The sequence below is a fragment of the Astatotilapia calliptera genome, chromosome 11, assembly GCF_964374335.1.
Source record: "Astatotilapia calliptera chromosome 11, fAstCal68.1, whole genome shotgun sequence".
Taxonomy (NCBI): Eukaryota; Metazoa; Chordata; class Actinopteri; order Cichliformes; family Cichlidae; genus Astatotilapia; species Astatotilapia calliptera.
Window position 1 is genome coordinate 17,154,061 of NC_137432.1, and position 16,956 is coordinate 17,171,016.

Below are 16,956 nucleotides of genomic sequence, written 5' to 3' on the forward strand. Positions count from 1 at the left end.
TGAATATTTTATCTGTTTTCCTTTCGGAGGGATGATCTGTTCCTGTTTATTTCACTGTGCTGATGCAGTACTCGGTATGATTCTACAGTCCTGTTGTTTATATCCTTCAGGATTAATGTCCCCCACCCTCACCCCTGCTGCCGCTCCAGCCCTGGCTCCAGCTCTGGTGCAGAATGACCTCCTAGAGACGGGTTTTGATGGCTTGGGCGCGCTTCCTTCGCCAGCTCCACCAGTACCTGCTGTAGTGGCAGTAGTACCAATAGTTCCAGCTCCAGCAGCAGCAGTAGAACCTCCTGGTGGCTTTGATGCTTCAAGTAAGTGGTTGTTATGTTGCTTCATTTTAGTGATTGATGTCATTGTCTTGTGAGTTAAGAGAATTTTATGAAATATTTTGTTGATATTTGCACAGGTCTTGCTTGATGTGCATTAATCTCGGTTTGCTTTATTAAAGCCGAGCGCTCTTAACAGCTGACCTAGTTATTGTTACCTGCTGACAGCTTGATTTCTGCATGAATGAGACGCTGACGTGCTGGGGTCACAGTCTGACGTAAAACTCTTGTTCCTGCTGACTGCTTTATTCCTCAACACCGCTGCTTCTTTTGCACTGGTCTTTCTCTCTTAGTCTCCTCTATTTTACTTCTTTAACTTTCACAAATGCTGTGCTTTCTTCACCTCCCCACTCACCCCTCCACTCTCCCTTCTTTCTATTTTCTTGCTTTCTTTCTGTGTTTCTCCTCTGCTTTACACATCTTGTTCCCTCATCACCCTCCTTCCACTCTGCTGGGTCATTGCTTGCTTCTTCTAATCTGTAACTGGTGAGTTAAACCCTGCGGTGGATAACAGCATGCCCTTTGGACAACTCTCCCTTACTGTTTTCTTTACCGAAGCTGTTCCCAAGTTGCATGTTGTCTCCTGCATGAGACACGATTGGTGCTTACCCTTAATGCATCTACGTTTCCCTTCAGTCTTTTGGATTTTAGCCTCTTGGAGTAACCACATGCCATCAAGGCTTCAGCGACATCTTTCAAACCTTCCTTTTTTTTAAAGCATTACTCTGATGAAACCTAATAGATTGGCATCGTATGATTAAACCTACTGCAAGCATTAGTCAAAGACTAAAGGTTATGGTCTACTTCCTGCAGTTACAGTTCATTCAGATCCACTACAGACTAAAGAAGATTAATGGTTCCACCTGTAAGATTTTTATATTTTGCTGTATGGCTCTGTTTTAGGACTTCCCCACCCTTTCACACACATACAGGGAAAGCTAGAGGCAGGGAGATCAGTAGAAAGTGGAAAAGAGGAGCTAGGTGGAGGCAGATTGCAAAGTGACTTGCAGATGGGCAGCTTCTTTGGGTAGGATATACCAGCTTAAAGGTACAGTCCGTCATTTTTTTTATTTTATTTAATTTAAAAAATGTACTCATAAATATATATTGATTTGTTTGCAACTACATTTTCCAACAACTTGATGCATTCTCATAAACTTAGAATTAATACATTAAAAATACACTGCAGCAGATGGTGGTTTGTCGAAGGATGTTATGTATGTGGCAAGACTGGCCATAGAGATGAGAACTCATAGGTGTTCGTGTGTTACAGAGGCAAATTTTCTGAACCTTCACACTTGAGATATGAAGGATAGTACACATGGGGGGTTTTTTTCATCAGAGAAGGGGTCTCCTGGGGGACTTCCGGTAATGGCGTTTACTGAGTAGATGTGTTTTTGGTCCACTCTGCTACACGGTTCAGTATTTACCTTGCTAACCTACCTCTATGAGATTTTGAATCCCAGTTTTGGATGTCTCTTGCCGTTGTCGACTACCCATGATCCAAAGAATGTCAAAGGGTAAACAAGAGAAGGGGTCTCCTTTACCAAAGAAGTGAAAACTCAAGAGACAAGCCTCTAAAACATGCAAAAACAGCAGATTAGGAATGTGGCTTTCCCGTCTCTGGACAGCTGAGAACAAGCCAGCTAAACAGCAACTGCAGATGGTTAAGCTAACATTGTACCAGCTAATGTTAGGTCAAAGTATCAACTGTTTCTCTCTCTGATAAACAGATGGATGACCCTGTCACATTGCATGAGAGTTTATTTACTAAATGTCTGAGTCCAGCAATGTTAGATACACTTCAAAGAAAGTTTCACTAACACTGGCTAATAGCAGCTAACAGCGGCTAACACTGGCTAACAGCAGATAACAAAGGCTAACACCAGTGCTTAAAAACAGGAAAGTTCAGGATATCCTCAGCAACTCACCTCAGACAGAAGTGAACTTCTCTGTCTCATCGACTTGTACTTTCACAAAATTTCAGAGCATGGTCTATATGAGATATTACAAAGAATTTGTAGCCGAACAATCAGCTGAAGAGGACTGGCATTTCTGGAGCAAATGTTATATCCAATTTTTGCCAAAGCTGTTACTTCTGCTTGCCTGCTTATACACTGTGAAGCTGTTAATAAAATTAAAATTGATCGTTTGTACATGCATATATACCACAACAAACAGCCAACTTGTAACAATACAGTACTTCTGTAATTGTTAGTTGGAATTAAACCAGCTGGCCTTGATGACACCTGGTTTAGAACATGTCCTCCAGATGTTGCTGGTTTTTAAGTTCTGAGATGTGACAATCTTAACTGGTTGAGCAGCTGACCAAGTGAGTTCAATTGGTGCAGTTTTGCCCTCAAATGTATTACCAGACATTGTGCATGTGATACACAACTGAATACTTATGCTGTCACAGCCAGATTGTCCCACTCATCATACTGTCTGCTCTGTGTTCGTTAACGTAGGGATTGACAGGTTTGTAATCTATGTTGTTTTATCCCACCTTCCCACCATCAAGTGTTTGATGGATTAGGTGACTTGCTGATGCCTAGTGTAACGCCCCAGAGCACTGGGGGCAGCACTACTGGAAGCACTGCAGGAAGCATGGGAACTCCTGTTGCAATGGGGGGTATTGCAGCCGCTCCATCCGCCACCCCTCCTGCTACCAAAACCATTGTAGGAGATCTGGACACATCGCTGGCCAACCTGGTTGGAGGTAAACTGTAGCTTTCCCTGTATGGAGTTCTATTATTTGTCTTCTTACATAGAAAGGTAACTCATTCTTCCTTCTTTTTCCTGTTCAGACCTTGGAGTAAAGAAAAAGTAAGTGTGTGAATTCTATAAAAATTAGTTAATCATTAGATTTGCAAACCCTTTCTTTCTTTTTGCTCATTTGGCCCAAAAAGACAGAGATTGAAGTGACATTAATTGCATATATCTTGACTTGTATCCTACATTTAAACTCCTTTAGGGACTCACAGAGTGAGAAGAAGCTAACAGGAGGCGCAAACTGGATGCCACAGGTAGCCCCCACAAGCTGGGCTACACCGGGAGCCCCCATGGTAAGAACAGTATTCATTCCATCAGGATCAGAATACGCTTTATATGAAAAGCAGCCTTTTTGAAAACTAAGTTTAGAAGTGTGCGTTTGTACTGCCACGGGTTTATCAGTAACTACATTTCTTTTAATCTGTACTTTCATTTAATCTGGACAGTAAAATCAGGTCACTTAGGCAGCCACTGTGCAGACACTTCCTGAACCAAGATGTGTTATTGTGACCTGTTCACCTGTTTGTTCTCTTTAGACCGGTGCCACCCCTGGAGCTCCTGGGGTGCCAGGAGCAGCTCCCCCTGGTACAGCCATGGTGCCACCAATGAGTGCACAACCTGGCTTTGGCATGGTAAGCTTAATTTAATTTATAATTAATCTTTTCTGAGGATTGTAGAGAGCTTCTAAACTAAGAAATGTTTTTTTCCTTATGCTTAACTTTGTTTAACTGACTGAATGCATATTTTTGAAAACAGACATCCAAAAACTACACCCCTTTGACCTGCTTTTCTATCTTATTGCATTTTTTGGGAATTGGGGAATTGTATCGCTCCAAGACTGATGTCCTTCCCTTGTCTTACCAGCCTCCTGCAGCAGGGCCTGGAGCTCCTGTGATGCAGCCCATGATGGGACAGTCCATGATGAGACCTCCCTTCACTGGGGTGGCCGGAGTTGCACCTGGAGCCGCTGCATCAGGAGCACCGGTAACACATCACAGTCTTTCCCTCAAAATTAGGCTGTATTTTCGCATGCTTGTTTAAGTGGGAAACTCAGGATAGCTAAATGAAATAAAGAGCTGCTATAACAGCAACTTGACCAGTCTGCTAATATGGAAACATTAGGTGAGAAGGGCTAAAGGTAGCTGGTTAGCAGGGGCTAAACTTTTAAAAACACATCGATTGGGTTGTCTGACAGTAAATTAATTGTGCCGTGATCTGTGCATATATATGTATATTTATACTGGCTTTTATGTATCAATTTAATAGTTCTGGTTTTCATATAGATCTATAGAGATATTCCTTACAAGCATTGCTTATATTATTAAGAATCATAATAAGAAAACAATTTTTTGTCCATTACAAAGCTGTGGGACTTCGTCCTAGCAAACAGCAAAACTACAACATAAAGTACAGTATATAAGCTCCAGTAAACTTCTCTGTGAATGTGCTACAAAAACGCATTAAAAAGCACATAAAAACAATGTAAAACAACATAAATGAGCTACAGTACATGTTGGGAGTCAATCTAAAAAAATGTTACTTAATTTTGAATTTAATTAGTTATATCTTCTTATCTAAAATATTTGTGGTCAATTTAAGAAGATCTGTGTGTCCTGTTTCTCCAGCTTTCTCCAGGACCTGTGAGCCAGAGCCCCAAGAAGCCCAAGGACCCATTGGCAGAACTTGACCTCAAGGACTTCTTATAACGCTCCAGGTGGGAGCTCATGAAAGAATTCTTGTTGTACGTTTGTTGGAATCATGTGACTTGGCAGTGCCACTGCAAATCTGAGTTCAGAGCTTAAAAAAGTCATCAACAAACAATAAAGCCATATACAGCATCTTCAGGTTTTTTTCTGCTTTTAGCTGAAGTTAAATAAATATTTTATTTCTGTGCTTTTATATCCACAAAAATAAAATGACTAAGAATGAGCTTTGGATTAAATAAAACCCAGGTGGAATTGAGCGTCTTCAGCTAGGATTAATACTAGTGTGATTAAGGTTGTAATCCTGTTGGTTTAGATATTTTATAGATTGCTGTGGTTGAATGTACGTAATTGAAAACACACATATACACACAGGTAGTAAACTTGATTTTAATGTTTGGTAGTTTTCAATCTGCATCTTTAATGTCAGGTATTTGGTCTTCAAAAGGATACTCATGAACTTCTTGAATATAAGAAACATGAAAATCAGCTGGTTTCAGATCATCGCTTTGCAAAACAAAAATCACAGTCAGCTTCCAGTACAGACCTTTTCATTTGCCTCCAGAACAAAATGACTTTTATATTAAAAATGCTCTCTATTTCCTGTCTTCCAGCTGCTTCCCTCTTTGGATGAGAGCCCCCTCACCTTTTTACCTGGTGTCTGTCAACATCTCAGAACACCAGCGATGTTCAGCTATTCAACCTTATTAAGAGCCTCTTTTCTCCACCCTACTCCAGCCCAGCCCTTCTCCTGTGTGATGTTGTAGCACAAACTGTGAAAGTGAACCATAGCGGATTACATATAAATATACGAGAAAAAAATAAAAGCGTGTGCTTATGTCGATGTACCAAACTTTTGTCTAAACAAAATCACTTAAAAAAGAAAATTAAGCGTGAGAAAGCGAAGGCGTACGTGTTCGGATTCATTTCTAGTACTAAGTCGAATGATGGATGTGCTTTGGTGTCCTGAGCTCCTCCCCTTATTTGTCTCCACCCCTTTCTTTGTCTGTACCTCCTTGTAAAGGGGGAGGGGCTCTCCTTTTGTCCCACTCTGATTGGATGAGAGTGGGAAAAACAAACAAAGCCCCGGGAGATTTTTCTGAGAAACATGCTGTGTGTTGTTTACAGAAAGGTCCTCTTTGATGTACATAGATTTCTCCGGGCGAGGATTTCGTCTCTATTCTGTACGTGTGTTGAAGAGAAATATAAATGTGAGTCAGACATGAAGTTGTAAGAAGTGGTGTGAGTATCCTTCTATTTACCATCATCTTTCAACACTATTTGGAAGCAAATATGACTACCGCTACATGATTAATATACTGTGTATTTAGAAACCTCTTCTATGGGCTTCTGAGTCATACAAGACCAGCAAGTGATCCTTTTGTTTGTTTCTCTTGTTTTTCTTGTTTTTAACTGGTGGCTTATTTTTCTACATTTCTTCTTTTGTGTTTTTGTTTTATGTTATTCATTTGTATATGTTCTCTTTGTTTTAGAATAATCCTCCATACTGCTACTGATATTTGCTGGTATTGCTATTACAGGACATATCTTAAAATGTACTTCTTCAGCACGGAGGTAAATTCAGACTATTCCTGTCTAACTGTCTACGTAAGTCTGCTTTTGACACTTCTCACACGGGGAATGTCTGGTGCCTGTTCTTTCTTTCAGACTTTCTCAATAGCAATGCCATACCAAACCCTGTGTTCAGCCAGCCCAAATTAATCAATCTGACATCCAGTTGATTTAAGGATTGAAATTTATATTGAGTCATTTCTAAGAACAGCAGTTAATCAACATGGTAACCTAGCAACAACTAGAAAATCCCATCACTGACTTGGGTGCGGATTAAAGGTACGTTATGGAGTTTGCATACGATATTCTGCTTGCATTCAGTATTTCACACCAAAGAAAGCTGTTTAAGTATCCCCGATCCGTTGATTATGGTTATGAATACGAAGCATTTACTTCATGTAAAGAAAAACCTTTGAAATGTACAGTGTTTACACCTCCTCATCAAAACCTTACTCCTGTTAGCAGTGGAAAACTCCACATGGTACCTTTAACTTCAGTGTTATCTAGCAGTATGCACCCACTGAGCAAACGTGGCCAAGTTATAATGTGAAGAAAAAAATCCGATCCTGCTGCTGTCTGAACACTGCGTTTGAGTTCTTCATATGATCAGTACTGACGATCGGCCAATTTTTAGTGGAACTGTATGTAATTCTGTATGTGGCCACATGAGGAACAGTGTGTAGAGAAACCCACAGGAGGTCACTGTCGAACCTTCTGAACGTGTTACCCAAAGCACTTCTGTTCCTGCTTACTTACATTGAAATGTGTATGTTTTCAGTGTTGACATATGCATATGTTTGGACATTGTTTAACACCGGTCCCCCTCTCCTGTGCTGTAAACTACAGACAGTTATCAAGCTTACTCTGTGTGTTGTCCTCTTAGTGGATTGGTTGTGTGAATCAGATGTGATTCAGAGAAAATAATGGGAGATTATTAACATTTTTCATGACTAAATTATGAAAATTGTATTTTTGTTTAGTTGTAAATTTATTTTATTTACAATGGCCCTCCCCATGTGCATGTAAGCCCTTTGAGATGCAATAAATTCAATGATGGATTGAACTGTCTGGCTCCAAAATGACTGCTTTTATTTCAGTTTCACCACATGAAAACGCTACATTATAGGTTTTTTTCTTATAACTGTCTTTTGCTGTGGCTCTGTCCTCCAAAAGAGGTCTAAAAGAGTAGAGTTGAAAAACATGTGTATGTCAAAATTTGAAATGATCACAAAATAATCAAGAAACACACATCCTAGGCCGGTGTCTCTTCCCAGTTATTCCAATCTAGATGTGGGGTTGTACAGTCTGGGTGTAGAACGAAGCATGTGTAGTCTGTACTGACTATTATGATTTCATTCTGAGCATGAATGCTTCAGTGTTAGTATTTTGTTTGCTGGCATTTTTGTCTTATGTCTTAGCCAGAAGTGACCATATTTGAATGAAATGGAGTGATATCAGCAAGTCATTTTTTGTGCTGTTTTTTGTTTTTGTTTTTTGCTCAATTGTTTTGTCTTTTTTTAATTTAACTTTATTTCTCTAAGCCATATGTTGATAAAAAAAATTTTTTTTTCCTTAACTCATTCAGAACCTAAACTCCACAGTGTCCAAATTTAATTGAATACTTTTCTGCAAGTTTTTTAAACAAGAAAACAGATCCAATGTGAAATGTGTCATTTTCAGTTTAAAAAATTTCAGCTTTTTCAATCATTTACGCAATAAAAACCTATTAATCTGTAAGGTTCTCCACATTAGTCTGTGGATAAACTAAGTTTACCTTTGACTGGAGAAGCCAGTGCAACCCCATACATCTGAGAGAATTTTCTTCATCCCTGTTCTTCCATGAAAAAAATAACTTTTTTGCATGTGCTGCCAGTTTTTAAATCTCACTAGAGTGATTCACATCTGGGCTTATAATCTTGATCCCATAACACTCTGTTTCTTCTTTTTTATTGTCTCAGTAGATTTGCTAAAGTGCTTAAGGTTGTAATCCTGTTTAAAGGTTCATATGAAGCAGAATTCAGAGCTTAATCAATGATATCAAGCTGCACGGTCGCATCAAACTATCACATTTCCAAAGCTATACTTCACAGTTGATATGAAGCTACTCTGGAGAAGTTTTTCGTAATTTAATTTAAATTTTATGGATTAAACATCCAATAAACTGTGTGCAACTGATCGGTTTTCTTAATTTAAAAGATGAAAGCACTTTTAAAGTTTGATTTTACATTATACTTGGTTAAATATGTCATCACTAGCTGCGGGTTTCAAAGCCGGCGGTGTTGTTTAATGGTTTAGATATTTTATAGATCGCTGTGGTTGAATGTACGTAATTGAAAACACACATATACACACAGGTAGTAAACTTGATTTAATGTTTGGTAGTTTTCAATCTGCATCTTTAATGTCAGGTATTTGGTCTTCAAAAGGATACTCATGAACTTTTTGAATATAAGCAACATGAAAATCTAAAAAAAAAAAATCCCCCCCCCCCCCCCCCCCAAGAAATCCACATTTAAAACCTTCCATTACACAACAATATTATAGCATTATAGCAAATCCAATATCCTTTAGATTTGGAAAAATATATGCAGCTCAAGTAAATTGTTGGATTGTTCGGATCCATCTTAATGCAACCCAAATCTGTAGCCTCACATTAAATATATAGTTACAGTATGTGGCTAACAAAACATCTTTTAAAAGCCTTCTACTTTTTCATAAATTAGCACCACATCTTCTGGATAAGCACCAACACAGTTATGTTCACAATAATGAAACGACATTTCACTGTGTTGCAAGAACAGAGAAAAAGATTGCAAGACTCACAGAGAAAAAAAAACTATTTTCTATAAGGACCCTTTCTCTATTTAGACAGACGATTTGTCTTCAAAAGGTAGTTTGAAAAAACAAAACAAAAAAACAAGATAGATACACACAGTGGAACATGTTCAATTAAAAATGTTTATAAAAAAGTTATTTCCATATCTCCATATAGTTCAATTGCGAAACAAGAGTTACAATAATTTTTCCTGGGTCTTTTGTCAAACTTGATGCGCACTAGTGGAGAAGACTTGTAGTGCAGTCTTTTCATACAGGGAATAAATGTACCAGGGATAATATAATATACACACTTTTCAACCTTCCAAAGAGGTCATATCTTTAAAAAAAAAAGGTCAAATTAGAAACAGCAGATCAGAATGATCTGAAAAATACATATAATATATATGATTTTTCTCAGTTGTTTTTTTTTCTTTTTAGCAAATAAATTAGAAAAGCTGAAGAGCCACAGTTCTGATGCGCTGACGAGTTTCTCTTGTCAACACAGAGTCTGAATGGCTGTGTGTGTGTGTGTGTGTGTGTGTGTGTGTGTGTGTGTGTGTGTGTGTGGACCAGTGTAGCAGGAGCCACTGGGAGGCACAGGAGGTCACAGGAAGGCAGTTGTTGGGCCCCTGATTGATGATTAAAAACGAGGAGTGTGTAGAGGTTGGGGGGATCCTGTGTTTTTTAGGCTACCTGGCACGCGCTTGAGTCCCCATGGACCCAGTTGCAGATCTGAGCATATTTCAGGGGTGTTATCCTCACTGCCACGTTGTAATCCTGCTGCGTCCCGTCCCCATTAACATCCACCCACTGGTGACCGGAGAAGACTCCAATGATCTTTCTCTTCCACTTCTTCTTGCCTGGTTCTTTGAGGCGGATGTAGACCCCAGAGCCACTGGAGCCAGGTTTGGCATCGCAGTATTGGTACAACAAATCACTGGATTCCTCAGACACGGAGCAGAACCGGTACACCAAGTTACCAGGTCGGTCATCATCGAAGCCGGAGAAGTGGATCCTCCCAGCAGGAAGCTTCTTGACTGAGGAGATCACACCCAGATCCATGTGCTTGACTTTTGAGGATTTCTTCAGCTCCAGAACAGCATAGTCGTAATCCGCAGCCAGTCCACCCGACACGCCTTTGAACCAACCCTTAGGAACCTGGGTCTTTTTGACTCTTGTCCACCTAAATGATGGTTTCTCAGATTCCACGCTTCGCCTATTCCGGTTCTTCCTACTTTTCCCTTTTCCCCTCCCTTTACCGCCATTCTCATCCTTTTCCTGTCCGTCTTCTTGAGCTGTGTCTCCCTTTCTTCTTCTACCTTTTCGTCGTCCTCCTCTCTCTCTGCCTCCTTTCCCTCGCCTGGATTTCTCCTTCAGAATCCCGACACGTAGTTTCTGCGCTCCATCTAGATAATCCTTTCCATCATGGATGCAGTGGGCAGCAGTCAGCACATGTTTAGGGGATACCAGAACCCCAGAACAGCCTGTGGACACCTTCACAGAGCTGGAAAACGGATATTTGGTAGAGAACTGCTTATCAGCGATGGTGAAGCGGGTATCTGTGCCATACACCTCTCGTTTGTGGCGAGAGCTAGACGAGGCATTTCTGGACCATGCAGTCATCTCGTTGAGACCCTGCACAGAAATGGAAGTAAACGTGCGTGTGCCATTTTCGTAGACTGTCTCGTAAGACAAGAACTGCTCCAAGTCTTCCAGGGAAGGTGAAGGAAGGCGACGCTGGCACTCGATCCCACAAGTCCCACTTAGCTCTGGCTGTGGATGAGCTGAGAAGCTTGGGCTGCTGAGAGGCACAGTACGTCTTTTCCTCACCAGAGGAACTTTCCACTGCGGCCAGGTGTACTCATCATCTACAGCAGCTACAGCCACCACAGCCAGCACTGTCACTGGGACCAGGACACAGAAGGGTATGTGGCCCATTGTTAAGTTGGGCCTGGCTCTGAAAAATAAGAACATATGAGGGAATTATTATTATTATTATTATTATTATTATACTTTCTTTAGCCACACATGATACTAATTGTAGCATTGATGGTTGCTCACTCCACTCTTAAAACTCTATGCTAAAATAGCTCAACATCAGTACATCATTTGCCATATATTTATGGCATAAATATATTTATGGCATAGAGGATATATCCTACTGACTTTGATGACATCCTGCCTTTTCCTTTGTCACCTGCTAGCATTACCACAAGCGTGAACTGTTGGATGGATTCCCATAAATCTTGCCCATTTAATCCTTCGCTAACATCAAAACACCAAAAGAACAATTGCCATAAAACTCTCTGCACATATTCGTGGTCCCAACAGGATGTACACTGCTGACTATGGTGACTCTCTTAGTTTTTCTCTAGCAGACACTCACACCATCGTGAGGGTGACACTTAGCCTCCTAGGACCTGGCGTCCACATATGTGGACATTACATTTTGGGTCATTTAGACCAAAATACTAAATCTTGCTCAACAAGGGCCTGATATCCACTTACGAGGACATTATATTGCAACTGTTCTATCGAAATTTCAAATGAATATCCTCATATGTGGCTCTCATTTTTCTCAGAAACAAAAATTAGACCAAAAAAAATCTGGTAATTCTTTGTTTTTATATTCATCAGGTCCCAATCAGCCCAAATATCAAAGGGAAATTAAAAAATGCATGCCATGTAAGAGTTCGGGTCTTAGGAGGTTAAGGTTGGTGTAATCTTTAGTCATCTGTGTTCCCCAGAGGGTGAACCATAAAGATTCTTGCAATGACAAGCTTTTCATGTGGGACCACAAATTTGTCAACATTTCCCCCTTTTCCTGAAATACACTCAACAAAAATATAAACGCAACACCTTTGTTACTGCTCCCATTCCCCATGGGATGGACGTAGAGACCTAAAATTTATTCCAGATACACAATATAACCATCCCTCCCAAACAGTGGTCACAAATCAGTCCAAATGTGTGGTAGTGGGCACATCTGCCATATTGAGATAATCCATCCCACCTCACAGGTGTGCCACATCAGGATGCTGATCTGACATCATGAGTAGTGCACAGGTGTACCTCAGACTGCCCACAACAAAAGGCCACCCTGGAATGTGCAGTTTTTTGCGCTATTGGGGGTCTGGGGACCCAGAACCGGTCAGTATCTGGTGTGACCACCATTTGCCTCATGCAGTGCAACACATCGTCGCATGGAGTCTATCAGATTGTCAATTGTGGCCTGTGGAATGTTGGTCCACTCCACTTCAATGGCTGTGCGAGGTTGTTGGATATTCGTGGGAACTGGTACACGCTGTCGTATACGCCGGTCAAGCACATCCCGAACATGCTCAATGGGTGACATGTCCGGTGAGTATGCTGGCCATGCAAGAACTGGGACATTCTCAGCTGCCATCTGCCCTGAACAATGTGAACCATGATTCATCCGTGAAGCGCACACCTCTCCAACGTGCCAGACGCCATCGAATGTGAGCATTTGCCCACACAAGTCTGTTACGGCGACGAGCTGGAGTCAGGTCAAGACCCCGATGAGGACGACGGGCATGCAGTTGAGCGTCCCTGAGACGGTTTCTGACAGTTTGTGCAGAAATTGTTTGGTTGTGCAAACCAATTGTTCCAGCAGCTGTCTGGGTGGCTGGTCTCAGACGATCTTGGAGGTGAACCTGCTGGATGTGGAGGTCCTGGGCTGGTGTGGTTACACGAGGTCTGCGGTTGTGAGGCCGGTTGGATGTGCTGCCATATTCTCTGAAACGCCTGTGGAGACGGCTTATGGTTGAGAAATGAACATTCAATGCACGGGCGACAGATCTGGTTGACATTCCTGCTGTCAGCATGCCAATTGCACGCTCCCTCATTGCTTGTGGCATCTGTGGCATTTTGCTGTGAGACAAAACTGCACATTCCAGGGTGGCCTTTTGTTGTGGGCAGTCTGAGGTACACCTGTGCACTACTCATGATGTCAGATCAGCATCCTGATGTGGCACACCTGTGAGGTGGGATGGATTATCTCAATATAGCAGATGTGCCCACTACCACACATTTGGACTGATTTGTGACCACGGTTTGGGAGGGATGGTTATATTGTGTATCTGGAATGAATTTTAGGTCTCTACGTCCATCCCATGGGGAATGGGAGCAGTAACAAAGGTGTTGCGTTTATATTTTTGTTGAGTGTATATAAACATTCACGACATGGACACGCTAAAAAAAAAAAAAAAGAGACCATTAGTCATCCTGATATGACAAATCATAATAATCCTCTAGCTGTAGCCAACAGGTTGTTCCTCTGAGAACTATTGGACAGAATGAATTTTGGTTGGTTCAGACTAAAACACCTCAATATCACGAGATCATTTGCCATGCAATTTTTTTACATGCCATTGTAGTGCATGGAGGACATATTCCACTGACTAGCGATTCCCTGCTAGTCGTCCTGAGCTTCAACTTAAGAAGGCTGAAACCTATTGGATGGTTTCCGATAAATATTAGTGCAGAGATCCATGGTTCCCAGATGCTTAACCATAATGACACTGGCAATGCCTTGGCTTTTCATGTAGGACTACAAACTGTCAAAATTTCCCATTTATTAATTGTAATATCTAAACATCCACAACATGAATTAGCATAACAATTTAAAGTTGGTGGTTCCCCAAATTATGAACCACAATAACTTTGGTCACCCCAAGGTTCATGTTTGTGGTTTTGAAGTGAAATGTCTCAACACTTTTTGTACTGTTTGCCAGGGATTTTTTTCCCCAGACACTAATAATTAAGTATGTTCAGAATATAGGAACACTCTGATTTCCCTGGAATGAAAAGGTCCAATGTTAAGACCCCTGGATCACAATATGCACAGTCCCAATACAGCCACAGGGAGGCAATATAGCCCAAAACATTAGAGATGTCCAACAGACTTGCAGTTCTGCAGCACTACAGTTGGCTGTACAGCAGTGTGACAGCACATCACACTTATGTATTTAAATGCTTGCCAAAAATGGTTGCAAATTGGTGCAGTTTTATTTTTATTAGAAGCAATGGCACTCAGTTTAAAGTAGTCTTGTGCTCCTCAGACATGTCTCTGGAGCTGTTACATTAGCTGTGTGGTTGAAAGATTTATATCCTCTGAATCTTGCTGGAGGCTGCGGGGAGAGAAAAGGATAAGATGAACCCTGATCCTCCGAATGGGCTGAGACATTGGCTTGGAGGTTCGCCACAATGGTTAACCTTCTCTTTCTGTAATGACAGTATCTGGTTTCCTTAGCTCGACTCTTTGCATGCACACGAATGACATCAAACACTGAGACTGTGCAGTCTGCACACAGCCTGCTGGCTCGTGCTTCTACTGTACGACTGTGACGTTGCCAACAGCCCTGATAAACCTAAAAAGAAAATTACAATTTGTGTGCGTTTTAATAGATTCAGCAGACCGTCACTTCACTGCAGAGCAGTTTCGTCAGCGTGGCTGTGGCGATGAAGTCACACGTATGCAAGGAGAGAGAATGATTTGGCACAAAAGTGCAAATCCAAAAGTTAATTTTAAACAGAAGTCAGGGGTGAAAATATACAGGGTTGAAACTGAGTATGACAGACCAGCTGGAACACAAACCTTTAAGATGGGGCAAGGGAGGTGGGGGGTTCCAAAGACACACTGCCTTTCAATTAGATGCTGATGTGTTGTGAAAAAGGCATGCTGCCTGGTTTGGTACAGTTCCCAGGAGACTCAGCTGAGACAGAGAACCTCACTGGTCAAGGAGTCAACCCTCCAGCTGATAAACTTGTCATTAAGCACACTGTCCTTCAAGTAAGTATAACTGTAGTTGGGACTTTTTGGCTTCAGCTTACCATAAATCTTCTAATAAAACTTACCCATTGGCCATCATTTAGCCACCCTACAACAGACAGCAATAAACTACAAGCCCACAAGAGCTGTAAAACTCTCTCAATAAATGAGAAGACAAAAATGACGTTTAGTTTTGTGTTTAACTTCACACTCTTGCTGCCAGACTCAGACACAAACACACAATCTAGGAGAAAGCCTGCAATTATTCGACAGAGAGTGGAAACTGATATGCTGCCATGGTGGCTCTCGGTCTTAGCAGAAGGCCCTCATTTCAGGCTGTGCCCTCTTCCTCCCTCCATGGAAGAAGTCACAGGAAAGTATCGGGGGCGCCCGGGAGATAAACGTCACCAAGGGGTGGCGCTGTGGCACAATGGTGTATAATGAAATCAGTAAGCGTTAGCATTCACTGAAGCCTTTTTTCTTAATATTAGATCCACTTCTGTCAGTCAGGTGGTAAAGAGATAAAAGATTCAGAAATCTGACAAAAATCTGACATTTTTACTTTGATTAAAAAAATCAAAGTAAAAATGTGAGGCGTGTGTTTTCATTGGCAACACTAAAATGTAAATAAATCTACAATTAAATCCCATATTTAGCACATATTCAGTAATTCCACATCTGCATCACCTGTACGTGGAGAGTAAATTGACAACGTGTCTATTTAAGAATGCACTGAAAGTATTTCAGTGTGCCCTAAGGGAATAACATCGCACAACAATAGTAATTATACTCAAAATTACTGAAGCCCGTGTGTGTGTTTGTGTTTGCACTCTAATCCAATTAAATCAACTTTTAAAACATCAACAGGTCGGAGTAAAACGAAAAGAAAATCTATTAAAAATGTAAATAAGTTTTAAAGAAAGAAAGAAAGAAAGAAAGAAAGAAAGAAAGAAAGAAAGAAAGAAAGAAAGAAAGAAAGACTGAATAAAGTCAGTCATTCCCCGCGTTCCCCATCGGGACACAATAATAATGGGTAAGTGTGCACAATAGCGCTTCCTACCTGCTCGCATTCGATTGATGGATCTGCCAAATCCGCAACGTTATTGTTTGTTTTCCCAGGACCTACACAAATGAACTGGAAAACAAACGGGACTTCACTGCATCCCAGACCTTCTGCTATCAGCAGGGCGATGGCTGCCTTCTCCTCATTGCTCCTTCAAAGAGGCTGAGAGACAAGTCGCTCCGCTCACACTGCACTTGATGCTGAGGAGGGAGGGAGGGAAGGAGGTAGGAAGGGAGGACTGAGGAGGGAGGAAGGGAGGCAAGGGGGGAAAATGTGAAAGGGACTTCTTTTTTTTTCACTTGTGACAAAAGCTGTTCACATATGGGTGGGACCAGACCTTGCGATCTAACTAAAAGGCTGAATCGGGAGTGTCAGTGGTCTATTCACCAGCAAACCCGGTCTGCGTGGAGGAGGTGGAGGAGGGGAAAAATAAAAATGAAACGCACCTCAGTCTGTAGAACTGTGGAGGAATTAATTCAAGCGGTCGCTACAGAGTGTGGGGCGTTTCTGTTGTGGTGCGTGTGAGTCTCCACATCTGCAGCGCTCTTATTCTACAGCGTGAGGTGTAAACGCCACAAAAATATCATAAGCAGCTGCTATTAACATGTTTTTTTCCTTCTTCACCTTAATATATCAAACATATTCACCGATTACCGATATAGTTTTATACTTTTTGACCCTTCAAATCGAATTCCACACCTTTTGATTTAGTGAGGCCACTGTTGTTGTGACTTAGCGCTATATAAATTAAACTGAACAGAGCTGGATAGATTTGTTACCCCTTAAAAGATCCATCTGTTACTTATATTTAAGTTAATTCTGTCCTCTAAGCATCTAATCTTTGAGATTTGAGGTTCCAACTCAGGTATGGGACTCTTATTATCTATCAGTGACTCCATTTATTTACGT

General features: G+C 41.2%; 2 protein-coding genes across 2 annotated transcripts in view; one reads left to right on the forward strand and one right to left on the reverse strand.

Moving 5' to 3' along the window:
• The window catches only part of snap91a (synaptosome associated protein 91a), a 63,482-nt gene extending 56,043 nt beyond the window's left edge, over positions 1–7,439 (forward strand). Inside the window, exons 21-28 of the mRNA XM_026183723.2 lie at positions 111–314; positions 2,851–3,048; positions 3,137–3,155; positions 3,304–3,394; positions 3,638–3,733; positions 3,966–4,085; positions 4,727–4,815; positions 5,419–7,439. Coding sequence (XP_026039508.2) covers positions 111–314; positions 2,851–3,048; positions 3,137–3,155; positions 3,304–3,394; positions 3,638–3,733; positions 3,966–4,085; positions 4,727–4,807 — 809 coding nt within the window. The 3' untranslated portion in view covers positions 4,808–4,815; positions 5,419–7,439. The remainder of the gene's footprint in view (positions 1–110; positions 315–2,850; positions 3,049–3,136; positions 3,156–3,303; positions 3,395–3,637; positions 3,734–3,965; positions 4,086–4,726; positions 4,816–5,418) is intronic.
• Positions 7,440–8,729: 1,290 nt separating this feature from the next.
• Positions 8,730–16,406, reverse strand: prss35 (serine protease 35). Its single transcript, XM_026184594.2, has 2 exons — positions 16,045–16,406; positions 8,730–11,150 (listed from the first exon to the last, which is right to left on the reverse strand). Exon 2 carries the CDS (start codon positions 11,129–11,131, stop codon positions 9,878–9,880), a length of 1,254 nt encoding a protein of 417 aa, XP_026040379.1. The 5' UTR covers positions 11,132–11,150; positions 16,045–16,406; the 3' UTR covers positions 8,730–9,877.
• Between the last annotated feature and the right edge of the window lie 550 nt (positions 16,407–16,956).